Source organism: Diadema setosum, chromosome 20 (assembly GCF_964275005.1).
Source record: "Diadema setosum chromosome 20, eeDiaSeto1, whole genome shotgun sequence".
NCBI classification, from domain to species: domain Eukaryota; kingdom Metazoa; phylum Echinodermata; class Echinoidea; order Diadematoida; family Diadematidae; genus Diadema; species Diadema setosum.
Window position 1 is genome coordinate 28,349,435 of NC_092704.1, and position 26,652 is coordinate 28,376,086.

The window sequence follows — 26,652 nt, forward strand, 5'->3', positions numbered from 1 at the left end:
TCGACTCTTGATGTAAATGTTATTAGTCATTAATAATTTGATTGCTTTTCGAAACAATGCAAAGTAAAACATTCATGTAATTTGATACTGAAGGTTGCAAAATTGGGAAATTCATGTTTGGAGAAAACTGCTTATAATGACTTTACTAATGACATCTCATTCAACCAGACCAGTACTTGATGTCAAATACGCTAATATATAAGTGAAATCAAATTTAGAATGCAAGTCATTAAAACAAACCCCCCCCCCAAAAAAAAAAAATAATAAAAATAAAAAAATACAAAAAATACGTCATTTGCGTTTATTTCTTTCTTTTTTTTTTTTTTTTCTTGGGGGGTGGGGAGGATAATACTGATGAGTTTTTCTTACCTTTAAAAAAAAAGTTTTGTTTTTTGTTTTTATTTTCGTTTTTTTTTTTTTTTTGTGTTTGTTTATTGACTTATGTGCCGAAAGTCGAGTAAGTGGGGTTATTAGTATTGATATATTCTATGTCGACGCCTACTTTCGCACTCGGATTATGCTAGAACTACAGCGTAGAGGTTCAGGAATGAGCGGATCTACTGCATTGGTTCACTGATACATTAAAATTGAAACAAAACAAATAACTTGAAGAGGCATAATTTCCTAGTATAGGGTCCCGGTTTGTGTAAGACCGCCCTAATATAAAGTACAGGTAGATAATAAAGTATACTGGCAAAGTATGCTTTGATTATCCATGTTGAAAAGAAGAAAAAAAAAATATATCTCCTAAACAAAAGATTCTTTGTCTCGCTCTGTTTATCGCAGGTCTCTCATGCTTTTGATGGACGCTGGAACGCCGTTCCTGATGCAATGTCGGAATACTCTGGTGAGTACCTGAGGGTACTGCAACAGCTGACGACGGCATGGACGAGACATCGCCGCATCAAACTCTCCTTCGTCGTCATGATCCTGGTCAACGCCTGCCTCTATCTCGTGATCTACAGCGGGCGAAAGGAGGTGGTCAGCGGGCGCGAAGTCGCCACCTCGAAGCCGCGCGACGGCGCCGGGGTATCGACGCGCGATCTCGGACAGGTGCGTTGCGGTGGGGCAGACGTGGTGAAGGACGTGGTGCGCCACCATGGGGCCAACGCCGAGGAACACATGGACAAGCTGTGTAGGGGTACCAGCGAGGGAGCGACGACGGCAAAGTCACGTGGTCTCTTCTCGTGGATCCTGGGTTGGTTCAGCGCCGGAAACAGTACCAAAGCGCGCAAGAGTCTAAGCGCGTCGCATGACTACAAATTAGTACTGAATCAGCGCGATGTGTGTAGGACTAGCAGTACCAATGGCACCGAAGTGTTTCTCCTCGTGTGCGTCTTCACCGTGCACGCGAATTTCGAGAAACGGAAGGCCATTCGCGAAACATGGGGCTCGCAGAAGCTCATCAACGATAAACGAATAGTGACACTCTTCATGCTGGGAAAGTCTAGCAACGCCTTTCATCAGAAACTCGTCGAGCTGGAGAGCAGGAGGCATGGAGATATCCTGATGGAGGACTTCGTGGACGCCTACCATAATTTGACCCTCAAAACAATCATGACGATGAAATGGGCGAGTCAGTACTGTTCGAACGCGCATTACGTAATGAAGACTGATGACGACATGTATGTGAATTACAAAATGCTCATCACCCATCTGACGGATCCCGGCACGCCACCCACGAACTACTTTGTCGGAAGCAAATTCTCCGGCAACGCGCCGATCAGGAATCCCAAGAGCAAGTGGTACGTCCCGCGCAAATTGTACCCGAACACGAAATACCCGTCGTTCTGCTCCGGCACCGGCTACGTCATGTCCGGCGACGTGCCGAGACGCGCGTACAACATGTCCCTGCGCACGCGCTACCTCTACTTGGAGGACGTGTACATGGGGCTGTGCATGAAGAAGCTGAAGATCAACATGACGGGCCACACGGGGTTCCACATCGACAATCAGCCGTACAAGTACTGCGCCTACAAGCGGCTCATCACCACGCACGGGAAGACGATCACGGAGATGTACCGCATCTGGGAGGACCAGCGGTCGCGTGGCAACACGCGCTGCATCGGGGTCAAATCGTAGCACAGGGTCATATACCTCTGCATTCGATAGAGGTTAACAAGCAGAAGGGCAAACCTGACGAATAATTGCACAGGCTGACTATAATTGGATGTGGCGCCTTAATGTTGGATAACTGTGAGATGATCCGGTCTCTACAACCGTTCGCTTTCAATCGTATCACGATTATAATCACAATCCAGTTGTTCAAGTGTGTTTCTTTCGTATCATGGTATTATGCAGAATTTAAAGTTCTATAAAGTATTGAGAAGCGCGCAATAAGCCTCCCGAAATTTGGGAGTATGAGGCTAAAACTTAAGAGTAAAAGGTCACAATTTACATTGTTATCAGTGATATGAAAAGCAAGTTTTCTTTCCAATGTACGATGGGGAAAGACCTGGCAAGTATTAAAAGGTCAGATGCCAAGGTTTAAGGATTAAATTCTCGGCTCACCCGTCGGCGACTTTAGGATCCTTTTGTTGGAGCGGGTCATGAATTCTGGTGATGTGAATAACTGTGTGTTTTGTGTTGTAATTTATTGAAATTGTCACTGGCTGATGGTATTGTAAAATGTTTACAATACCATGAACCAGTGACAATTTCAATAAATTACAACACAAAACACACAGTTATTCACATCACCAGAATTCATGAAGACCTATTTAAGACACAGTTAAGTCATAGAGTAAGAGAATTAAAGGTCAATGTGAATAATGTTCACTTTACACAGTGAACAAGATAGTTTGATGAGTATTTGAATAACTTTCACTGGAGTTCATGATAAGCTCTCCCCCCCCCCCCCCTATCAAGTTGTCCTCCTATCTCCTTAATCTTCTTGTCGACACAATGTGTGAACAGAAGCGTAAGTGTTAACAAGCAGCGATATCCCCATACGCCCGCACCGCCACAAAACCAGGCTTGTTAACACTGTAATGACACGCCCGTCATCGCCCATAATCTTCACCGAGACGATTACAGTATCGTTGATATTTCCGCATACGTCGTCATGCACAACAGGGTGAATCAGTACACAGAACTTTAAGGGGTATTGGGAAATGAGCTGATTTTCTCACTTCTGTTTGGTCACAATGTACACTTAGTCCACCGTGGTGGACGTTTATTTAGATATTGAAAATCTATGTCGTTGTTTTTACTTTTGTTGATTCAGCTTAATCGATTCTGTATACTGTACTTGTGGTTTATCCAGCACCTCATTTGGGGAGCTGAATTTGTCAGAAAACGGATCTTGTAATTATTTAGTAGTTCAATTGGGATTACCAGGAATTATAAGGGTTACATCATTTAAGCGCATGGTACATTTTTTAGTATGATTACGATTATAAACATGATGTCGAATGATGCTGATTGTGATTTTGAATATGATTATGGTTGCGGTTATGATTATGATGAAGAATGTGATTATATTTTAAGTTGATTGTGATTATAAATGTGATTTTTATTACGTGTATAATTATGATGCTACATGATTGTGACATCACTTTAATATTTCGCGATATGTCACCATCAATGCAATATGATGCCAGACTTGACGTAGCTTTGACTTTGTGTGATGTTTGAAAGATTTGCTGACGTAGAACAAGAACGAGAACAAAATGCAATGTCTCTCGCAGGTAGGTACCGTGTATTATCATCCCCTGAGCTGGAGTTTTGGCAGAATATTTACCGACGCTGAAAAGACGTGCAGAATAGATTGATATCTGGTCAATCATCAAACAAGCATAGTTTCGATGGGGATCAATTTAGCTAACAAAATAACAATCGATGCAGGATCAGTCTTTTGCTTTGTTTTCATTCATGTGACCTCAGCACCATAAAACATTCATACATCGGAATCCAAACTTCCACGTGGCCGCCATGATTAAATATTTCTAGAAACCAAAAGTAAGTGTTACAAACGAGGCGATAAAGTTAACATAAGGAAAGGCTGAAGCGTCAGGAGGGCACGGTGTCTCGTAGCGATCCTGGAGACTTTAGAGTATACTGTGACTTATCCTACGTAACAAAAGGCAGACTTTCTCGGGCGAAGAAGCTGAGGAAGAAAAGGCTGAGATAAGAAAGTGTTATACTTAATTCTTTATTTGATGTGATGTGATGTGATGTGATGTGATGTGATGTGATGTGATTTCCTTTCTGCATTCCTTTTTCGTGCAAGAATATAACACAGAGGCAGTTGAACAAAGTTATAATTGAGTGTAATGTTTGAAACTAACAGTTAAAATGCATGGAACATGTAAATGATTGACTTAAATGTGCAGCATCGTTTTCTTGGTTATGCAAAACGAAAGCGAGCAGGTTGTCATTATTATGCATATTAAAACTCAAGATTTCACGTACCTGTGGTTCAAGAGACAAATTAAGCAAATCTTTAGTGTAGTAGAAATGTAGGAGACCATTATCACTATTTTAATCATTTTTCTCTTAATGACAATGTTATGAGACATACAATGATTAGTGATCATCAGGGCGGACTGCTGGCGGGCTGGATAATTTCCAGACTGACACTTGCATGTGTAGCAATACAAGAAGCATGGCTTTAGGATGGGATGGGTGCAATCAAACGTCAAATCTGATAGTATGGCAGTCGATTCGTTGTTTTCAAAGAACTTTTCTTGTCGACAGGACCAAGGTAGACGTTCGCCGTATATATCGGATACAGTTATCGGACATAGGTTAAGTTTATCACGTACTCTCACAAGATCTGCCGGCATACAGTATATGTACTGCTAGCTTTTAGTAGAGCTATCAGGAAATTTCCAAACGAGGATAGCACCACCAGAGCCCTAAGAAATCTGTCGACAGACTGACTACACTGCCGATTATCCCTCTGAAATAGAAATTTGTATAGTATATAGTTTCTTAGATCGTGGTTATCACCCCTTGCTTCTTTCCCGGTCTCCTCTTTAGAAATATGAGCGGATTTTTATCGAGGTTTGTTCAAGGGTAGAATTCGCATGGAAAAAAAAAAGATCAACAACAACAGCAGCAGCAGGATGTGATATTACCCATGATCGTTAAATAGAAGATACACTGTTTCTTTTAACTTTTAATGAGAGTAAGTTAAGTACAGTGAACCTCGCCTAAGTTGAATATTTGGACATGTCAAAGAAATGTTTCCCCATGGATGTAAACATGTGTCAATTCCATTGTGTATACGTTGAAATTCACTCAAGTTGAAGGATTTTCCGGTCCCTTGGGATTCGACTGCTGTAGAGGCGGGGTTGGCTGTATGTATACTGCCTGCAGAATGTACAGTAATGTGAGGGAACACTCTTCAATGTTTTGTCTGTGTAACTTGTTGAGAAAATGTTACAAGACATTGTATAAGGCCTTGACCCATACATGAATAGCAAGCACTCAACATGCTCAAAAGCACTGTGAAGACCCACAGATGCTGAATACCGATTTGTATTTCATAATGGATGATATTGATACGACGATGATATATATAGGCTCGTATATACGCATGAATCTAATCGTTTCAGTATTATTTCGATCAATGCAATGAGCATATTGATGTGTCGAAGCATGAGAAATCAAGCGCAGGAATTTATCGAGTAAATGCATATTACACATGTATGATCAAAATACCAATGTGATTCGTCACCTAACCATATTCTCAGAGAAGTATATGCTTTCGTTGGTTTATTTTCCACGTACAGGGTTTAATACCTATGAAATATTATGCACGTGATAACGTTATAGACTTTTGCACTTCACTATGACTATCATAGTTGCTGTTTTTATGTATGTAGGGCCTATGCAGCCTAAGCGAATTTTATTCATTGAGTAATGCAAACGATTCGGTCTTGCATTTCGTGTTTCTAATTCACTGCAGTAAAATTGAAAGTCGTGATAACTGTTAAATAAAGTGAAGCATGTCAAATCATAAAGGGGAGGGGGAAGTACTTCTAAGACACGTGCGTGATAAATAAAAAGGACAAAACAAAATGTAAACAAACAGAATATATAGTCGGCAACAAGCCGCACACAGATCATAAATTTGGTGTAGTCCTGTATACATGCATTAAGAGATCCGTATTTATTTTGTTTGCTTTGATTTTTTTTTTCAGTCAAAGGTATAATGATGATCTGTTATAACCAGCTAACACAGAGCTGCATAATCTTGCAAACTAGTATTAAAGGAAACGAAAACCCAAAAATGAATTTGGATTGAGTGAAAGTATAGCAATATTAGTAGATCATATAAGCTGACCTTTGATGAAAATCGGACAGTCGATTCAAAAGCTATGAATTTTGAATTTTCAGCGCAGTTATTGCTGGATAAGGAGACTACTGCCGTTCATGACGTCATTGTGGACAATATAAAGAAAATATATGGAGAATTGCACAAAATTTCATTTTTCATGGAAAGTACAAATTCCATCGACGAGCTACTGACATTATGTTAAAGGTAATATAATTCCCTCTGCTTTCTGAAAGAGGTAAGCCAAGTGCTATTTTATAATGCTAAAAATAGGTGAAAATAATCATGTTGAATTTTCTTTGTTTTCTGTATATTATTGTCCACAATGATGTCATGAACTGTAGTAGTCTCCGTGTCCAGCGATGGCAGCGCCAAAACTTTAAAAATTCATAACTTTTGAACGGAACGTCCAATTTTCATGAAAATTTCCCTCATGAGATATTACTACTAATATTGCTGCTTTCACTTAAATCCACATTTATATTTGTGTTTTGTTTTCCTTTAAAGTCAGCTTTCCACAGAACATATCGAACACCGCCCTATAATGTCCGTTAGTAATGGACTATCATGCACAATAACAGCCGACATGTTATGCTGTATTATACGTACTTGCCAATGCATGACCCTGCCTCACTATTACGTGAAATTTGCCAATTGGTCATGCATAACCTTTATTATATAGCTCACATGGTGAGTAAATAACCCATTCCTTATTGCTGCAGCAATACCGGTGTGTGTGTGCCATTAGTAACTGACAATTGATTGTTATGTGATTTTGACTTTGACCGTGGCTTGTTGTATAAACCATGATGTAAACCAACAGAGACTTAATTGTGTTTTCTTTGTTACTTCACAGTTTGCGTTTTGTTGTTGTGGGGTTACTTCAGAAATTGTTAGCCGTCGTATGCACACTGTTGTAATTCAATGCAATTATCCCTATCTATGCCAGGGACTTTTGACAGTGCACATGTGTACAATGCTTTTATGTTTTTGTTTTCGGTTTGTTTTTTTTAATATGCCAATGGGCATTCAGAGCAAAGAAAGGTTAACTAAAATGACCGTGATAGATTGTTGGCATAAAGTTTGAGTTGCCTCTAAGAAAAGTAACGGTTACGACGGCTAATTATGTTTCATTTTTCATTTTGTATTTTACTCTCGGATTATTTAATTTGTTGGGTTTTTTTTTTTTCCAACTTTCAACTTCTTCAGTACTCCTTCACGTCTTCTTTAAAAACGAAACAAACTAAAACAAAAACAAAACAAAACAAAACAAACAAAAATGCCAAAGACGCTATAGTGTAGTTCTCCTTGCATATATAAGTTTTCAGTGGTGTAACGTCCCGCATTCGTCCCCTCCCCACCCTCATGTCGAAGTGTAGGACGATCATTCTCGGATCCGAACATAGATTATTAGATGCAGTCCTTCAGTATTGTAATGATTGCAGACACGGAAATAGCAAGAACTACCGCCCATTCATGACGTCATCCCCTCCTGCCCCCTCTTCCCCACCCCCTTAAATTGATTGTGTGTACGGTGGACATTATGTTCGTTTTCCTGGTTGGCACTCCTTCCATAACCGCGCCTTAAAGGAGGCCTTCGGATGATTTTCAGACTTTTACATTTGAACAACTTTAAATTAGTTATACCGAGTACAGAGTTTCAGAATATATAGTGATTGGGATGAGGAGTAAGAATGTTTTCAAAATTTACAACAAATTGCAATGAACAAGGATGATGACATGGCAGCCTCACCATAAGAATGCATGAGTTGGGGCTCAAGGAAGCAGAACAAAAGAAGATGGCATGCATACATTCTACACAGGTGAACTTGTTAAGCAAGTGGTATTGTAATGGAATTACACTCCTACATTTCTGGAATATATGATACTCCTATGTCCTCAACACTGTTCAGTGTAATTTGTTTAAGATTTTTCAGAGTATTGTTTCTCTGCTCAAGGACCACCGCAATAAATTCACACAAATCTATAAATGGAGCTGTCGATTTATGTACTACATGATATGAAATTATGAAAATCGTCTGGAATGCCCATTTAGATATATATTTAATATTCTTGTTTATATCTCTAAGATTTATAATGTTTGTTTCATGTTAAGTGCTGTCTGGGGCAAATTATTTGTATAGGGCCCCATTTTCTCTCTCTCTCCTTTTGTTCTTTAAAACAACAAACAACAACCCCTTTAAAGTTGGTGCAAGTGCTTTTATTCGTCTTCTGGATGTATATGGGTATCAAGTGAACACATGGCCTGGCAAGCCGCGATCTTCTATCACGTTCGGTCTATCCGGTGGCATTTAAAGACCGACTTTCCCCTCAGACTTTCACTGAACGCGTCAGTTATCTTTCTCTATCCGCTGATGTGCACCAAACTCAACATTGCCACGTGCAGTTTTTTTCTTTTCTCTGTAATCAACATAATGAGTGTCCAATCAGATTAAAAAAAAAAAAAAAGATGTACCGTTTTCCAAGTAAATGAAAAACATTTGTCTGATATGCGTGTGGGAAAAAAAAAGGAGAAAATTTTATCAGACACACACACGCACCATATTAATAAGTCTTCGAGCGGATTGTTTTACGTCAGCACAATTAGAAATGTATCCGTGCCGTGAGAAAAACGATCATCTTATGTCCATATTATGATTAATCTACAAATATTGTGATTAATTTATTACATCTCTAATATTGCCAGATTTAGTGTTATTGCTGTCATTCGAAGAGAACGTTCGGCGATCTACCGAGTATATTACAGTGTGCACACCTTGGGGCCTTTGGAGAGTATACTGTACATGTACATATCTCTGCAAGAGGTACGCACAGGTCCTGTTCGCAGGAGTCAAACTTTGCCGATCACCCAGCGAATGTTTTTCGTAAGTGAGGACAAAAACCGTTATGACGCGAAGGCCTGCGAACCGTGCTTAATTGGGTGCAGATCACGAAACTGACAAAGTAGGTCTACCTGTATGTCTTTGGGCACAGGAAGGAGTCATTAACGCTTCCTCTTTAAAGGTTCATGGCGGATTGCACAAGACTAGCGTGTGCACGTGCTTTTCGTGTCACATAGGGGCCAACTTGTAGGTCAGCCCGTCTATATACGGCGGAGCCGAAAAAGCAGAACGTTAACTAAACTCAGCGCATGCATATCATGTACGTACATGTATGTATACATTTTGCCGCTTTATCTGCACACGAAAAGAGAAACGTATTAATGTCTCCGCGAGCATTAACTTAGTGTAAAGGCCCTACATTGTGCCGTTATTCTCTGCTTTGATATCAAACGTTAGTCTTTTGCATGAACAATGTCCGAAATCAGTTTTGACGACAGATGATACAAGAAGAATTAGATCTCATTATTTTATTTTTTTGTTAGAATCAAAACGCAAACTGTGAAGTGAACATGTTTTGTTTCATTTTTTGTCTTATTTTCATTGCGTAAGTATATAGTGTAAAATATTTTCAACAAATCAGATGTGTGTGTACGACATCACGATTATATGTCGAAGTAACAGCTCTATGCTTGATATTTTGAGACAAGTACTTCTTGCCATTGACGTTAATGTATATCAAGACTTGATTGGCAAGACCTAGTTGTTTAATCGTAAAGTAAGCTATTGTAATTTGAATCTATTGGACAAGTAAGGTATTATCTTTAATTTAGGTGTATACCACATGTATTGTATTTTTTACGAAATTAATAAATGCGATATTGCCAAGTAAGTTCATGCTGTGTTTAAATGTGATTTATTGTCGTCTCCATAGTGTGTATTGTTTTGAGGCGTGGCAATTAATCGAGATGAATGCGAGAGTAAAAACTCAAGATTATCAGTTATGATAGATATGGCGCATTATGAATGTACTTTATTATTTATTATTATTATTATTCTCAATAATCAGTGTCAGCTGGTATCTATGTCAGACTGTCAAAAATAAAACAAATTCTATATGTATTTTTTTTAGTATATTTTGCACTTCATTTTGAAACCAAGGAGAGTAGATCGTAGATCAAAGATGTACATGTACAACAATTGGAAAACCTTGTGGACATCAATAAACCGTTAGTGCTTAGTCAAATTTACTTCACTTCATACCTTCATAATCTTAATTTTTGTCGTTGTCCCGATACATGCAGAAAATGGAGCTTTCATTCGTCACGCAACATCCCGCCAAACCTTCAATTTTTCATTCTTGATTTTCGTCCTCCACGATATTTCATTTTTCTTTTTGCGATGCGGCTTTGTACTACAGTAGCCTACATCTTTTCTCATTATGCGAAAGAAAACATGAAAACGCTATGCCACATAAAGTAGAAACACAGTGTACGAATCGCTGACTAAATTAAATATTTTGCAAGTATTTTACGTTTCATGAAGATGAATATTCGAAGGTGATAACTGGGATCACGGCAGCCCTATATTGTAATGATCTGGGCGAATGCTGCCACCAATCTTTTTGGTCTCGCCTCTAATCTTCATTAGAGAGCAAGTGATTTTTAAAGTAACTATGATCAGAAAAGGGGTGTCTTGACTAACTCTCCCCAGGACGATAGCTTTTTGTTTCTTTATAAAACGAAAAACAATGCAAGGATATAGAGAAAAAAAACATCACATTATCCAGAAACACTGACGTATGCGTTGAGAAAGAAAAACGTCCTGATCTGGTTTCATTGCAGAATCAGCCATTGTAACGAATTTCATCTGGACATCTAAAAACGCGCGTCATGTACAGTTTTTGTTGTTGATGTTGTTGTTTGTTTGTTTGTTTGTTGTTTGTTTGTTTGTTTGTTTGTTTGTTTGTTGAATATGACATTAATTGCAAACAGTCAAGCAGCGAAGAAACCTTTCGTTGAAGTGTAATGAAGTGTATGCGTGCATGTCGAGCATGTCGCCGACTTCATTCTGTGCAGCTCTGGGATTGGTAATAACATGTGAGTGCGTTAAACGTTGAGGGCGATGCATGGTTATTAGACAAAAATTATCGGCCGTGGCACGTTTCTTTCTCTCGTTGCTGGAGTCTCGGTATTATAGCTTTGATTGTTTATTGTACGCGCATTTTTTCCTTAATCAGCGAGCTGTACATCTTCGACGCGAACGCTAAGACGACGTTAACTAGGTAAAAATGGTGTTCTGCACATGCGCGAGACATCTGTTTCCATTGTCCATCCCGGGAGATGCGTCGTCTTAGCGTTCGCGTCACAGATGTGAAGCTCGCTTATCTTCAGAGCAAGGCGCTTTTGTTTGGAGCACGGAGAGGTGTTAAAAAAGGGGAAGGATAAGAGAGAGTGAGAGAGAGGGGGAGAGGGAGAGGGAGAGGGGGATAGGGAGAGGGGGAGAGGGGGGGGGGGGGGGCATGGGGTGGGGGAGGAGAGAAGGGGGATGAGTGGAGCGAGTAAGAAGAGAGCTGGTGCCAATATCTTATTGCAATAAACAACAGTGGAATGGACGCCAACAGGTTCACAATTATTGTATTTTAAGTCTTCATTGGTTAATACTTTGCTCTTTTTTTTAACTTGACGAGGTTCATCTGCCACAAAACTTACTTACATATGTCTTGTAAAAAAATAACTTGCATCTGAACTACCAAAACTTGAACATCTAAATGGAAGCAAGGAGCTTTGAAGCTCCTTGATGGAAGGCAAGATAATTTGTTGGTTTTCTTAACTTTTGAATAGATGGTTTATAAGCATTGCTCTATACCATCATTTTTCTCCTGTTACAACCGTAATATCAACAGGTACTTAGCAATATTCATGTTATCAAGAAAAAAAAAAGATTCTGTAACTAAAGAATCTCTTTGGTTATTACATAACAAATTATGAACATAACTCATTTCGTTCTATCCGCACTCTACACAACAAAATTATCATTTAGGCATTCAAAGTCAATTTAGATCTCTAAATTATTGTTAGTAATTCATTTTGAATTCTTTTTTTAATGGATTTCTTATATCAACAGTAATCAAAATATCAGTAGAACGTGATAAATTGGTGTCCTGTCGTATGATGTCAAGGACCGATCAGGGCATAGCATTTATGCTCTATCTTTGCAAGAGTGACATTTTTATATTTCTTTCTTTCTTTTAGCCGAAGATATTGTTAAAGATATACGCACTCTTCCCAATTTATATCAAAATGCTCTGGTCACAGATCTCAAATGCCGGGAGTGGGTGTGTGTGTGTGGGGGGGGGGGGGGGGGGAGGTGGGGGGGGTGGGGGAGGTGTCTACCAAGAGCGACTCTTTGTCGTTGCGCGGCAACGATCAACGACAAAATTTACTCCGCCTCCAACAGTTTGGCAGACTGCCGCTACGTATTATGATTACGCATGATAATGGGATTATATACGAAGAGACACCGCGCGTCGGACCAGCCACACTATTATTCTCTCGTCAGGTTATCGGCTCGAGATGGCTACAACAACGTGGCAATAACATGGGAATGATTACGAGGGGCAGTTCTAGTATCTGAAGTAGGGAACAGCTCGGCCGAAGCTGATACGCCGACGGGAAAGGCTCGTACGAGTATTATGTGTATGCATAATTATTGATTTGGCATTGGAAGAAGCAGACAGTCGATTTTCTACGTTTGTCCTTACGGCGTATTTTTTTATTCCTGTGGCATTATGGATGAGGCGTATGACAAATACCACGTGAGTGTAATCTGTACATTTCAATTTACTAAAATCCCCCTCAACGTATAACGTCGAATGTACATCACTGTTAATTAATTGCGAAGGTGGAGTGCTATCATGCGAAATATGTTTAATATGTCGTTATTGTTTCGGTTTTGTCTCGTATGTGATATTTTTTTCCTCCAGCTAGACAACAGAAATACGAAGTTTGGAAATGATACAAAAGATGGCAAGAAAATGATAAGCAAATATGCATGTCATGTAGTTATCATTGTTCGCAACATAAAGAAACGTTGTGCAAGAAGTTACACACAAATTATGTGAGTGAGAGGAAAAAACCCCAGGAGACCACCATCATAAGCAGAACTAGAGTTGGTTGGCAACATCAATGAATTAAAAAGAAAAAGGGGAACGTACCTGTACAAGTGCTGTATATCACGTAATCATATTTTCATGAAGTTCTCCACTATCGGTGAACTATCAGCATTAGTCGTGGTGATACGTATGTTTTGATTTAGGAATACCAGTAGAATGAGTTCCAGGAATTATTGAAGCAATCTACTTTCAAAGTGTAATCGTTTTTATAATCGTGCTTAAAGAATGATATACGAAGGCATGAAGTTTTGAAAAAAAAAAAAAACTTTGTAAATTCATTCTGGGCTTTATACTTATCCGACTGATTATAAGTAAATAATTGTAACGTGTGCATGTGTTCCATGTTGAGAAATGTATGCATTTTATGTGGAAAAGAACTAATATTTTAAATAGAAATATAACTCCTCCCTGTCATAAATTAATTAATTTCTTACACTCAAGAAATAGTACTAACGTAATCAGATAAGAACGATGAAAATCAAGAGCAAAATCAATCAAATCTATAACAACTACACACACACACACAGATCCCATAAACACACATGAAAGTAACAGAAATAAAAACAATCTTCAAGTGCACCGCCTAAACATAAAAGCGTTCCTAATGTTCAAATTGATCGAAGCAAAAAATCTAAGTGACAAAATGACGAAAATGATATAATGCATTAAGCTCTACAGAAATATTTGTAAGAGAAATCCCGAACCAGGTAAAAAAGCTCAAATTTGATCAAAATCGGATTAAAAGTAAGAAAGGGTATAATAAAATCATAGAGATTCGTAATTTTTTCTTTTTAATTTGAACTATGTTTCATCGTGCAAAACTTAGATTTTCTTTTCAGACACGGTTTACAGACTCACTTTTTTAAACTGGTCCCTCCGCTTAGATACAAAATATATAGATGCTTTTTCAAATCAATGAAATTCTTGCGTATCCTAGAGTTTTATTTTAATTGACTGAAAAATTTTCCTTATACATCGACGTAAAGAAGCACCGAATTATTCAGCGTTTAGCAGTAGCCATGATAAGATAAAAAACCATAAACTTATATATCATTACATTTTCATTCAAACAACAATAAGGATAACTGCCAAACCTTGAATTCGTCCAAATAGATACAAAAATTTGTTTTTATCCCCTTCAGATGAAAAGAACACAAAGGGGAGGACGGTTTAAACATTTCTTATCATATTCGAGATAACAGTTCACGAGGTATTCTAATATGAACATTATTATCACTGATTCAGAAATTAATATTATTGTTCGTTTAGGGATTTTTTAGCATATCTTCGTTGTTCTAACGCCACCGAAGGTCAGAAATCCATCATTTTGTAGGGGCCGATTTTAATTTCGTCGAGATGTAGAGATTTTCAAAAAGGAACTTGTCTCTTTGTAACATTATTCTATGAGAATACGTATCAACAGTTAAAGATTCGCAATTTCTTAGTGTTTCAACAAGGGTGTCAATTTTGCAACGAAATGAAACAAAAAATGCGGTGGATGTATACAGAACACATCAGTTTCCAGCAATGTTGCGAAACATAGGAATGAGCGATGCAACCTATAAGCAACATAAAACCCAAAATGAAAAAAAAAAAGAACATAAACAAACCAGAACAACTTTGAAAAAAAAATATACAAACAACAAACGGGTGATTGTGGTGATGTTCGTTATTCCGAAAGTTCGTTAATCCAGAATGAAATAAGGTTCGTTATTGCGAAGGTCCTTTACTCCGAAAACACACAAGTTATACGTATGCTTATGTTCGTTAATCCGAATGTGGAAAAAAAGGTTCGTTTTGACGAATTGTAACCGTAACAAACGCGGCCGCTAATATTTTTTTTTTCTAGTAGTTACCATTTGTTTTTGATTCAATTCAATTCAATTTTGTTTCAATTTTACGACAAAAAAACAAAACAAACAAACATGCTATTCACTTTCTTTTGCAACCTATAGAAAGTAATGCAAACAATATACAATGGGAAATAAGCATTATGATAATGAAATACTGCCATGAAATAATATAAAGGGAAATTCAAAATATGCAATGTACCAAAAACAAAACAAAACAAAACGAAACGAAACGAAACCGGAAGGACCCACTGAAAAACAATGAAATGTTGGAGGCCATTGCTAAAGGCAATTTTATGAATTTTTCAATGAATCCCCAACAATAAGGTATCCCTAACAACCACCACCGCTGTAGGCATGAAACCAATCAAAATCTACGATAAATATTTCAAGACAATAGACTGATTTCATCCCCACCAAAGAGAAGTGTATGTCGGTTACCAGGTTACAGCACAACGGCTGTTGCAGATCGATCCCAGATTTTCAGCTGTATTTTTAGACTTGTGCCTTTTTCATATTACCCACGTAAATCTGATGTTTATTGCAAATGACTTAGTATAGTACATCTGTAAGCATATCTTCAATATATATTAATATGTTTCTATTACATTGTCAGTCACTCTACCACGGATTCGTAATATATAATACGTGTGTGTGTGTGTGTGTGTGTGTGTGGGTATATAACTACGTACACAGTATGTAATCATACATGTATGCATTCACATACAATTATATTCATACATATGAGTACACACACACACACACACACACACACACATATTTATTATATATATCATTGAAAATTTACCAGCTGTGTAATGTCGACTGAAAGCACAAAACACTGGCGTCTAATATACCCCTACCTTTATCATTTTGAATCGTGAAACGTGAATATTACATTAACATACGAGCACACACTTATGTTGCTCTGCAATAGAGTTCATGACCTTCTTTTGCTGTTGCTGTTTTGTTTTGTTTTGTTTTGTTTTGTTTTGTTTTGTGTTTGGTGCCTCCGTCACGAAGTGTCGCCGGAGGCATATGTTTTCAGATTGTCCGTTCGTAATCGATTTTGTGGACGACATACTTCGTGGGTATTTTTTTTTCTTTTGTAGGTATCCAAATGAAACTTGGCATATTCGTATGTATGAGTGGACGGAGCTGAGACTTATTCATGGGCGCATGCGCTCGATGTCAAAGGTCATGAAAAGGTCGTAGGTCAACGTCAAATTAAAAAGATTCACAGATTTCCCCCGTATCTCTGGAATGCCTGAAGGTAGTTCCGTGAAACATGAATGCATTGTTTTACCAGACTAAGGTTCTCTGCGGAAAGTTTTGGGCTATGGGGTCACAGGTTAAAGGTCAACTGAAAATTCTTAAATTTCAATCTTTTCTCCATATCTCGGAAATAAAATGTATCTTCATGAAACTTATAGTAAATATAGGACTACATGTATTGCTTGGAAATTATATAAACTATAGGGGGATTCTCTTCTTTTCAAGGGTTAAAGGTCATGATGATATGCTAGAATTACATTGTTCAATTATGAATTGACATCAATATTTCTCTATACCTTTGATATGACTTACTGAGTAATTTATACACCCAAATGAACATTTATTTGAGATTTACCTTTGATTTTTTTTTTATTTCAGTTAAACTGCAATAACGCAAAATAAGGATTTTGTTAATAGGGACAGATTTTGACCATTTATAGTGTCAAAGGTCCAGTGAAACAAGTTTGCCATCCAAATGAAACTCAGGTTCAAGGAATGTATATATTTATCCCCCTCAACACATTTTGTGTTGTGCCACTAAACTTTCTAAAATGTCACTTCAATTTCTGACCTATCATGTGAAATTGTCGTCTCACATTGTGAAGGTATACACCGTCAGACCTATCAGCAGAATAATGCGGCACGTTTTCCATGCAGTTTTGAATCGATGTCATCATTCAGTGAACGCAGAATGATATAGCTCCTTTTCAAAGAAGTGGAGGCGAGTTGACTTCTACTTCAAAGAAGTGAAACTACCAATGTCATTTCATCACAACAGCATAAGCTACGTGCTTGCCAACCTTTGGTGACCTCATTGTGTCCTCCAGATGTCCGTCAGATTACTTTAGAAAATGATATTGATATTAGACAAGGGCATCATGAGCCCGTAAGATAATGAAGGATAAACTTTCAACAGGAAGTTAACGCAATAAGAACTCTTTTTTCCTAATTTACTTCTTCTCTGGCATAATGTCAAACTTGACGGTAAACGGAATACTTTATGAACACAAAATTCCGGGCAAATTCAGACACATTTGAAGTTAGCGACGTCTTTCAACCTTATGGAGCGCCGACAAAACCTCCAAAATACACAACAGATGTGTAGAATTCGTTAAAGCGTTCGTCACGGTCTCTGAGTTGTGGAAACCATTAACCCAGTTAGTGCCACGTTTATTACCTTCCATAGGTATATTTGTGTGAAATTTGTGCATAATTGACTCGTTGGCACAGAAAGGGCCAAAGGATAGTCATTTGCAGTTGCCGTCGATGTGTGATACTCATGTCACGCATTTCATATTCTCTTGAAAGTCTTATTCCTATATCAGTGACGGTGATAATTAAGGATACTTATACACAATAACAGCAAAAAGGGCCTTACATAATTACATTACGGATGTATTTAAACATACACGCGATACCGTCTGCAATACATATTCAAGACAGTCGCAAATTCGAATTCTTGTTATCGTTACTGCAGAGCAATGTTTAACTAAACACATTTAACCGACGTTTCTCGTTTAATATTGAAGAGCAGTGATTGAGCATTACGCGGCGCCGGAATGAGCAGCTCGCAAAAGCAAACAGTAATTTGGAAAATCGATATCACTGCTTTCAACGTCCTCTTCTGTACAATTTCGTCATTCGATTTACAGAGCACTTGGAATATAATTCACAGAGAACTGAGTAAACGTTTGGTTGGCATAATTTGTTTAACGGTTCCTGTAGTCTCTGGCTATGACGCGGAAACGATTTTTTTTTTTTGTCGCAAATTGCAACGTCTCTCATAATATTACTAAGGTAATATTCTGTGTCACATTTAAGCTGGAATTTCACCTTCTCCTACTTTCTCCTTCCTTACACTAACACTTGATTATCAAGTCTCGTCACTTGTTTGTTTGTTTAATTTGCTTTTCACAAACGCCGGTATAGTATGTAACATCATAGTATGAATAAGATTAACTGTCACTTTGCGAGATAGAGATGGTTGGTATTTGATACTTGCCATCATTATGCTAAGTAAGCATAAATGTCTATAGTATTCATTCATGACTTCACTCACTCATAGATTACTTCGTCCATTTATTTATTTATTCATTCATTTATTCATTCATTCATTCATTTATTCATTCCGTCATTCATTCATTCATTCATTCTTTCATTCATTCATTCATTTATTTATTCATTCATTCATTCATTCATTCATTCATTCATTCATACATTCATTCATTCATTCATTCATCCATTCTTTCAGTAATTCATTCATTTATTTATTCTTTCATTCATTCATTCATTCATTCATTCATTCATTCATCATTCATTCATTCATTTTCAGATCATGTAGTAGAACACCCTAATCAGCGTAACCATACATAAATAACGGTGGAATACAAAAAAAAATATATATATATATATATATATATATATATATTTCAAAACATATACATCAAACATTATTTACACATATCTTTTTCCCTTGATTATCACTGTAACTTATGTCAAGAGTATCAGTACAGGTAGTAATGACAATCAAAGTCATAGAGTCTACATCACCATGGTCGATGATACTGATATTAACTTCTTCATTCCATCAGCTTGTGGTACTCACCGTTGTAATAAACGAAGGGCAGCTTGGAACAAATGCGGGAAAAAAAAAGTCTTCATGATATCGATTCAGCCCTGTCCATCTTCAATGACCTAATTCAAGATGAATACAAAAGGCATGAAAGGTATTCTTTATTAGGAAGGGTCGATTTCTAGATGGGAATATATATTCTCAAATAACCAAGCCTGTATGGTCTGTCTACAAAACTACTTATGAAACTGTTCACCTCTCCATCTCTATCTCTTTTAATTTGTCTGTTTGTATGGTGTTTATTCTTCTCTCTCTCTCTCTCTCGTCTCTCTTTTTTCTTTGTTTTCTATTGGTCAACAGGTTTCCAGGGCATACTGAATGTATAAGTAAATGACATTTAGATTTGCACGGCATAGCTTTGCAGAGAAAATCTTGATCGATATTGTCTCGGTGATATTTGGAGAATGTACACTGTATTCCCATTTTCTCTCCTCTTCTTCTAATCCTCCTCTTTTTTTCTTCTTTGCTCCTCCTCTCCTTTTCCTACTCTTTCTTACCTTCCTCTTTTTTATTTCTCACGGATTTCATTCCACTTCGAACACCGCCTCCCTTTTCCTACTACTTTTCACCTTTCCTTTTTCTTGTTCATCTACTACTTTTTCTTCTTCTTCTTCGTCCCTTCCTGTTCCATATCTTTCGTTTCTCCCTTCTTCCGCTCCTCTTTTTCTTCTTCCTTTCCCTTCCTCCCATTCGACGTCATCCCTCGACCCCTCCTCCACTTTATGTTTTACCTCTTATCCTGCTTCTTCTACCATTCCTCCTCCCCTCTCTCTCCCCTTATTCTTCCCACTACTAATAACTGTTACTATGACCGTATACCATGTTACTACTACTACTACTACTACTACTACTACTACTACTACTACTACTACTACTACTACTACTATTACTACTACTGTTACTACTACTTCTACTACTATTACTACTACTACTACTACTACTACTACTACTACTACTACTACTACTGTATACTACTTCTACTAGACTACTACTAATAATATATTGTACCACTACTGCTGCTGCTACTACTACTGCTATTACTATCATACTACTACTGCTGCTACTACTGCTTTTACTACTACTGCTAGAGGTATACTACACTACTCCGTATTTCACATCTTCCTACTTTTTTCCTTCTCTTTCTATGCCTCTTTGTCTTTTTCAGCCATTTCAAGGAACGTAATCATAGATTCTGTGAGTAAAATTCAAACAATATCTCTCATCTCGGTTTGATACGTCATCGCCGTGACAGAAATCGAATGTTATTCTAACAACGCCGAACATTATAGCCGTTGCTATGACAATGGAATTGTACCCGCGAGAGATGATTAAGTCGTAACCATCAAATTGCAAATATCAGCCATTGTCTCAATCTATGCAATATTATGACCAACAACGGTGGATTTTCCCTCGGGGCCTAGAATGATTATTTTGAGCTAAATAGATGTATACATTTGGCATTCATGTATCGTTGGCGACGTATAGGTCGAAATGTTTGAAATGGATATTGTGTCCTTCGTTCATGATACAGCTTCATTCCAGCATTTCGACAACCCCCTTTTGTTCGGAGTAATGGGCGTATATTTACGAACTTGGGAGCCTTTGAATATGATATGTGTATTTGCAAATTCCACTGTAGATTACATACGGGGGTGTGCGACAAGATAAAAGCGTGCCCGATATAAGGCTGAATTGTATTTGAACACGTGCTCCCAAGGAGTTCGCAGCTATTGTTGACAGCGGTTACCACGGAAACGGCGCTCATCGGTCGCAGTGAGGGGAAACTCCTACAGGAAAATAACGTGCCATTACATCTTCCTTCCGTCCAGAGGCGTCGCGCCACAATGCCCACACATTCCTGCCGCGTTGATTCTCTGTAGTACATGGTAACCAACAACGAATCCCTATAATAGCCTGATTAACATTCTTGCCCTTGCAATACGGTATTTAACGGGTGTAAGGACAAAACAAAACGAATGAAATGAACACACTTGTCATTGGTACCCATAACACCATGGGAGGATTAATATCACTAATGCCCTTATGTGACCTTAACCTTGAGTTTTTAATACACTTGATTTCATTACGAAGGTTTTATCACCTCAACAATACGGTCTAGAAGGGAGGGAACGGGGGATCTTTTACTAGCGAAGGAGAAAAAACAACAAAATCAACTAGAAAAGGATGGAGAGACAACGAGAGAGAAAAAATTAAATTAATGTCAATTAATATCTAACAGAAAAATATGAAATGGAAAGAGAAGGAGGAATCAGGGGCTGTGGTTTGCTCAGGCTAGTTTAATGAACTGCCATTTGTAATAATGTCCATATGGGTTTGAATGAGTGAAGTGATAACGAAATAACAAGTTCGTCAAGAAATTGTCATTTTGTCGACCATGGAAGGACCATGCGACATGTGAAGGATCACCATCTGACAAGTCTGAACGCAACTGTAATATCCTCGCAGGTCTTCCACCTACTAAACGAGTTTTTATACGCATAAATTCTGTTTTCAAGTCACAAGGGAAAAAAAGGTATTCTTTGCATCAGAATTATTGCAATTCCACCGACCTGTAAGAGAATAAATGAATAATTTTTGTTTACAAGGCGCAGTGAAAAAACAAAAACAACAAGTATCCGTCGCAGTAGATCTATTGAATTGTTACAATAGGTAAAAGATATTATAATATTGTAGTTGTGTCTGTCTGTTTGTTTGTTTGTTTTGTTGTTGTTCTGTTTGGGTTTTCCTATTGGGGGTAATAGTAATGATGGTTCATCTACAAAAGACGTCGTTTATAACAATCTGCGTATGAACAAACCAACGGGAGAGTTGTGACGATGACACAATCGCTTCATCTATACTTTGCTTTGCGAAACATCAGGGTCCAATAATACTTTCTTCTTTTATGTCAGAGTATCATGAAGATATTACTTCTCTGTTTGCTGTTTGATCTGTGCTCTATCTATCAGAGCCACCTTTGTAAATGGAGTGGCTTCGCCTTCATACCCAACGTCGAACATGCACTTCCCCAACCTCAACTGCGACCAGCACAATATTAGATTAAGCTTATTAGATGTAGGCCTATAGTGTATGACGAAAATATATCATTTTGTTCCCTTGTGCAAGTTTTGCGGCATACATGGCATAGATCGAATGAATGCTGTTCGACATGATGTGCTAAGAGACGCACAGCCTCATCATTTAATCTGTGGTTGTGATGCAAAATACCCATCTCGTAATTGGACGTTTTTATTTTGCATGGAGCAACCTGAAAAGGACATTTAAGGGGAGTTGGGAGAACTTTGGTAATGAGGGTTGTCACTTTTCATTTTCAGCAGTGTAGCGTTCATGTGGCACTGATGTTATGTATCTTATATATACCAAAGGCTGTTCTTCACAGCCTGAAAGCTTGCCGCATTACATTGCTGCCATGGCAACATAAAAACTCACGCAAGCGAGCTCTAGATTCCGAGGCGATGAACCGCACTAGATGCAAATAGATTTCGAAATATGTTTTAACAGCTGCGAAAGGTACAACCTACGATCAAAAGACGGCTTCTTTATTTTTCCAGCAACCAGAAAAACCTACCTCGGTACGTATAATATTATCGTACAGCAACTGCAACTGCGGTGTAAATAAATGCAAACTGGATCACACTCATAACATTGTGTGATACAAGATTCGCAAAAGCTGCAAAGCACGTGAAAGAAATTGTGAATTAGTCAAGTCGCCTGATTATGGCTTGAATGAACTGCTCATAAATACACCTATTAGAAAATAACACAAAATTTTCATGTCGAATGACAGGGGAAAAAAAATCTACAGCGCATTTATTGTAAAACCAGCCAATTTATTTACTAATTGAGAGTGCAATCACGCACGAAGAACCACAACAGCAATTTTACCACATCTACGAACTCACATGAGTGATCACAATCATGATAATCACAAACAATGATCACTGCCTGATGGTAAAGTTAAGAGTGAAATCGGCGTTGACATTCGGCTATTCGTGAAAATGTTACAAACATGTAAAATTGGCTGGTTTATCAATGTACTCAAATTTATGGCTTTTGTTTTCCTTCGGAGCCCGCAGTATCGACCTGCCCAAATCCCCTGTTTCTGTTCAAAACTTGGAACAAAATTTGAATTCGTGAGTTAATTATACAACTTATACATTAGCAACTGTAACGGTTACAGTTCGTCATTCCGGAGGTTCATTATTTCGAAAGATTGTTATTTATTCCAGAGATTCATTAATCCGAAAATGAAATGACGTTCCTCATTCCGAAGGTTCATTAATCCGAAAATGAAATAAGGTTCGTTATTCCTATGTTTCGTTTCACCTTCTGTTCATTTTGGGATTTACAAACCATATTTCATTTCGGAATAACGAACTTTCGAAATGACAAATCTTATTCCTTTCCCGGTATAACGAACCTTCGGAATAATGCCACAAATTTTCCGATTAACGAGCCTTATTTCATTTTCGAATTTACGAACATCAAGATACAGAGAATTCGTGTGTTTCATATTAACAAATCTTCAAAATAACGAACATCACCCGTGTTCAAAAAAAAAAAATGCTAGCAGCAGAAACAACGACCAAAAGCAGTAGCAAAATATTGCGACAAGTCCCCGAATTGCCTAATGATGGCTGATAAGATAAAGGAATCTTCAAATCCTGAAACAAGTGATATGCCTATACGGACATATACATTGTCACATATCATAATCTTAGATACCACAAACTTGTACTGATACATGTCGAGACAAACAAAGACAAAACACTTGTGGAAAATACCTCCGTGTACTCTTGAACGCGGTTTTCTGCCTTCAATACGAAGAAAAAGTAACATAATCATATTCGTCACTGTCCCTTTGGACTCGACTATATAGGAGAGGTTGACTGTACTTTGTAATAGGTATACATACATGTAGTTATAGTACTGACCTTCTTTTTGCTTTGTCCTGTAATGTTTCACGCTCATCGCCATTGATCAAGTCCACCAAGCTCCATCATTCTCTTGCCAAACCAGCCAATCTAAAAAAATGGAGTGAACTTTTAACGCCTGAGCGGCATTGTATTTAGCCCCCAGGCCGTGACGCGCTCTTCCCTTCGATATTTCAGCGAGTCATTTTGAATCCGAAACACCTACAATATGTATCCCCATGCACAGAGAATAATGTGGCGTGAATGGCGACGTGTCCTTAGTAGCCCATTTATTGGTATATTGTATGGGAAGTCAGACAGCCCATCATAGGCTATACTGTACGAGAAATTTGAATAATTAATTATACATCGTCAAACAAAGTTATCCTACTCGGCGATTTGAATTGCAATACATCGTATAATGACGGACTCTTACTTGTCAAACGAAAAAAAAAAAATGTCCCATGTACACAGATGACATATTCATCTCATTCAAATAGCCAAGATAAAATTGTGAAAAGGAATCTTTTTTCCGGAATGTACAGAATTGTGATATCATTAATAAGAATTCGAAACAAATTTTCAAAGTATTGATCGAAGTAAAAGTTTATTTTCTTCGACAACGTTATTTTACCAAAATCTCTGTCTTATTGCTGTTTTTATTGTCGAATTGTTTGTACATTATATCTTGAAAAAAAGTTGCAGAAATAAAGTGTATTTGAAAGAATTGTGAAATGTCTCGGACGATCGACTGTATTATGAGAATCAAACATTTTTTTCCCCATTTGAATCTCCGAGGAGTTGATATCTTGCTATGATCATGATGATGATACCCCACTCTGCTCATTACATTTCACCATGGGGAAGCTGTGCAAACTTCAAAATTAATTTAATTAATTACTTTGAGTAAGAGTTATTTTACATCCCAGCATTATTTGTTGCCCGCACTAACATGTCAATCAACATGATCAATGGAAGAGCGGAAGTATTCAAAATAATGTCAATATTGTATTTGGAACCACTGTTAAACAAAAGTAACAATAATAAGTCATAGAACACGATATCCAATAAAGTGCTATCTCCAAATACTCTGTCCAAGGATTACCATAAAGGAAAATAATCTATACATACGTTTCCACCATCTTGTGCAATGCACTCCCTTATTGTACTGTTCAGAATTGCATGTCCTTCCTTGCTTTCAAAGATATTGCAAAAGCTTTAGAATAGTAGGCCTACTTGATAATTATCACTTGGCGAAAAGGAAAGGCGGATGTTTGCGTGCATTCAATTAGCCCGGATTGGTTGGCGTTTTCTTTTTAGTGATTTTTCTGTTTTTGTTGAATGCATGCGGATTCCCGGGTTTCATATCGCTTCAATTATGTTATTGATAAGTTGATGTATATATATACATTTTACATGATGCATGTACAGTGTACTAACTGATTCACTCTCTGTGCATATGATTTGATTTTTTTTTATTCATGTTTCATAATGTTCCATGTATTTTCATGACATCCAGTCATTGTCAGTGATTGTTAAACTGCATAATTATAAGGGCGTCTCTGGAAAAAGAGTTTGGTATATAAAATTGAGTAGGCCAACTCTGCGGGATGAAATGAAGAAAACATATAAATAAAAAGAATAGATGAATAAACTTCTCTTACATATCATGCTAAGTGCACAATAAATTATTCTCGATGACATTTCTTTTTTATCACAACGTGATAACGATATAACGCCGACTGTCTTAGAACTCAACGCAAACGTTTACCACCTGATTGGACCATTATGATCGACCGGACACTCCTTATATTGCCTTAACAATCGTATGGTAAAACTCTGATAAATCTGAAGGCCGTACATATAAAAAGTCACTTCATGAACGAATCAAGATTACAAACGAGCATATATACACAGTAAGCAGTCAGACAGACATTATCACAGAAAAAAAATAGGGAACTACAACTCAAATGACTGAATGTCAATGTCATGAAGATTACGAAAAAATTACGAGTCCATTATCCTGTGTATAAATACAAAACACTTCTATTCCCTTTCTTGTTATCTAAGCCGCCATACATGAAAAGTGACATCGGTCCCATTAATTATGTCTCATATCAGTGATGATGAAGATGATAACAATCATAATATTAATAATGATAATGAAGATAACGAAAATAGAAAAATAAATAGTAGTAGTAGTAGTAGTAGTAGTAGTAGTAGTAGTAGTAGTTGTAGTAGTAGACGTAGTAGTAGTGGTAGTAGTAGTATAGACAATATAACTCATTAATTAATATATCTATTCATGCATGTCGAAACAATAGATAGTTTCATAGGATTCAATATCAACCTTCGACAGAGCTTCCGTGAGAATGGGAGGAAGAGATCCTTACCCCCCCCCCCCCTCAAAAAAAAAAAATTAATAGTAGGCCTAGGGGTGCTGAACGAGCAAGATGAGCAAGGAAATAAAATGATACACGACAAAATTTTCAGTAGTTGGTCACAATAGAATGGATGAATGATTTACAAAATAATTATCTGCTCACTTAAGTAATCACTTAGAATTATAAATTGATTACTTGATCATCAATATTATCATTATCTTCATTTATCGTCCATCAATTAATGAGCTGTTTCATCTTTCATCTCTCTCACCAGACTCAT

At 37.5% G+C, this 26,652-nt stretch overlaps 2 protein-coding genes across 2 annotated transcripts in view; one reads left to right on the forward strand and one right to left on the reverse strand.

The window, feature by feature from the left end:
* Positions 1-19,064, reverse strand: part of LOC140243737 (uncharacterized) — a 43,575-nt gene extending 24,511 nt beyond the window's left edge. Inside the window, exon 1 of the mRNA XM_072323403.1 lies at positions 19,028-19,064. The gene's annotated coding sequence lies outside the window, so the exon portion shown is untranslated. The remainder of the gene's footprint in view (positions 1-19,027) is intronic.
* Positions 832-2,196, forward strand: LOC140243741 (beta-1,3-galactosyltransferase 1-like). Its single transcript, XM_072323407.1, has one exon. It carries the CDS (start codon positions 832-834, stop codon positions 2,080-2,082), a length of 1,251 nt encoding a protein of 416 aa, XP_072179508.1. The 3' UTR covers positions 2,083-2,196.
* Positions 19,065-26,652: the final 7,588 nt, after the last annotated feature.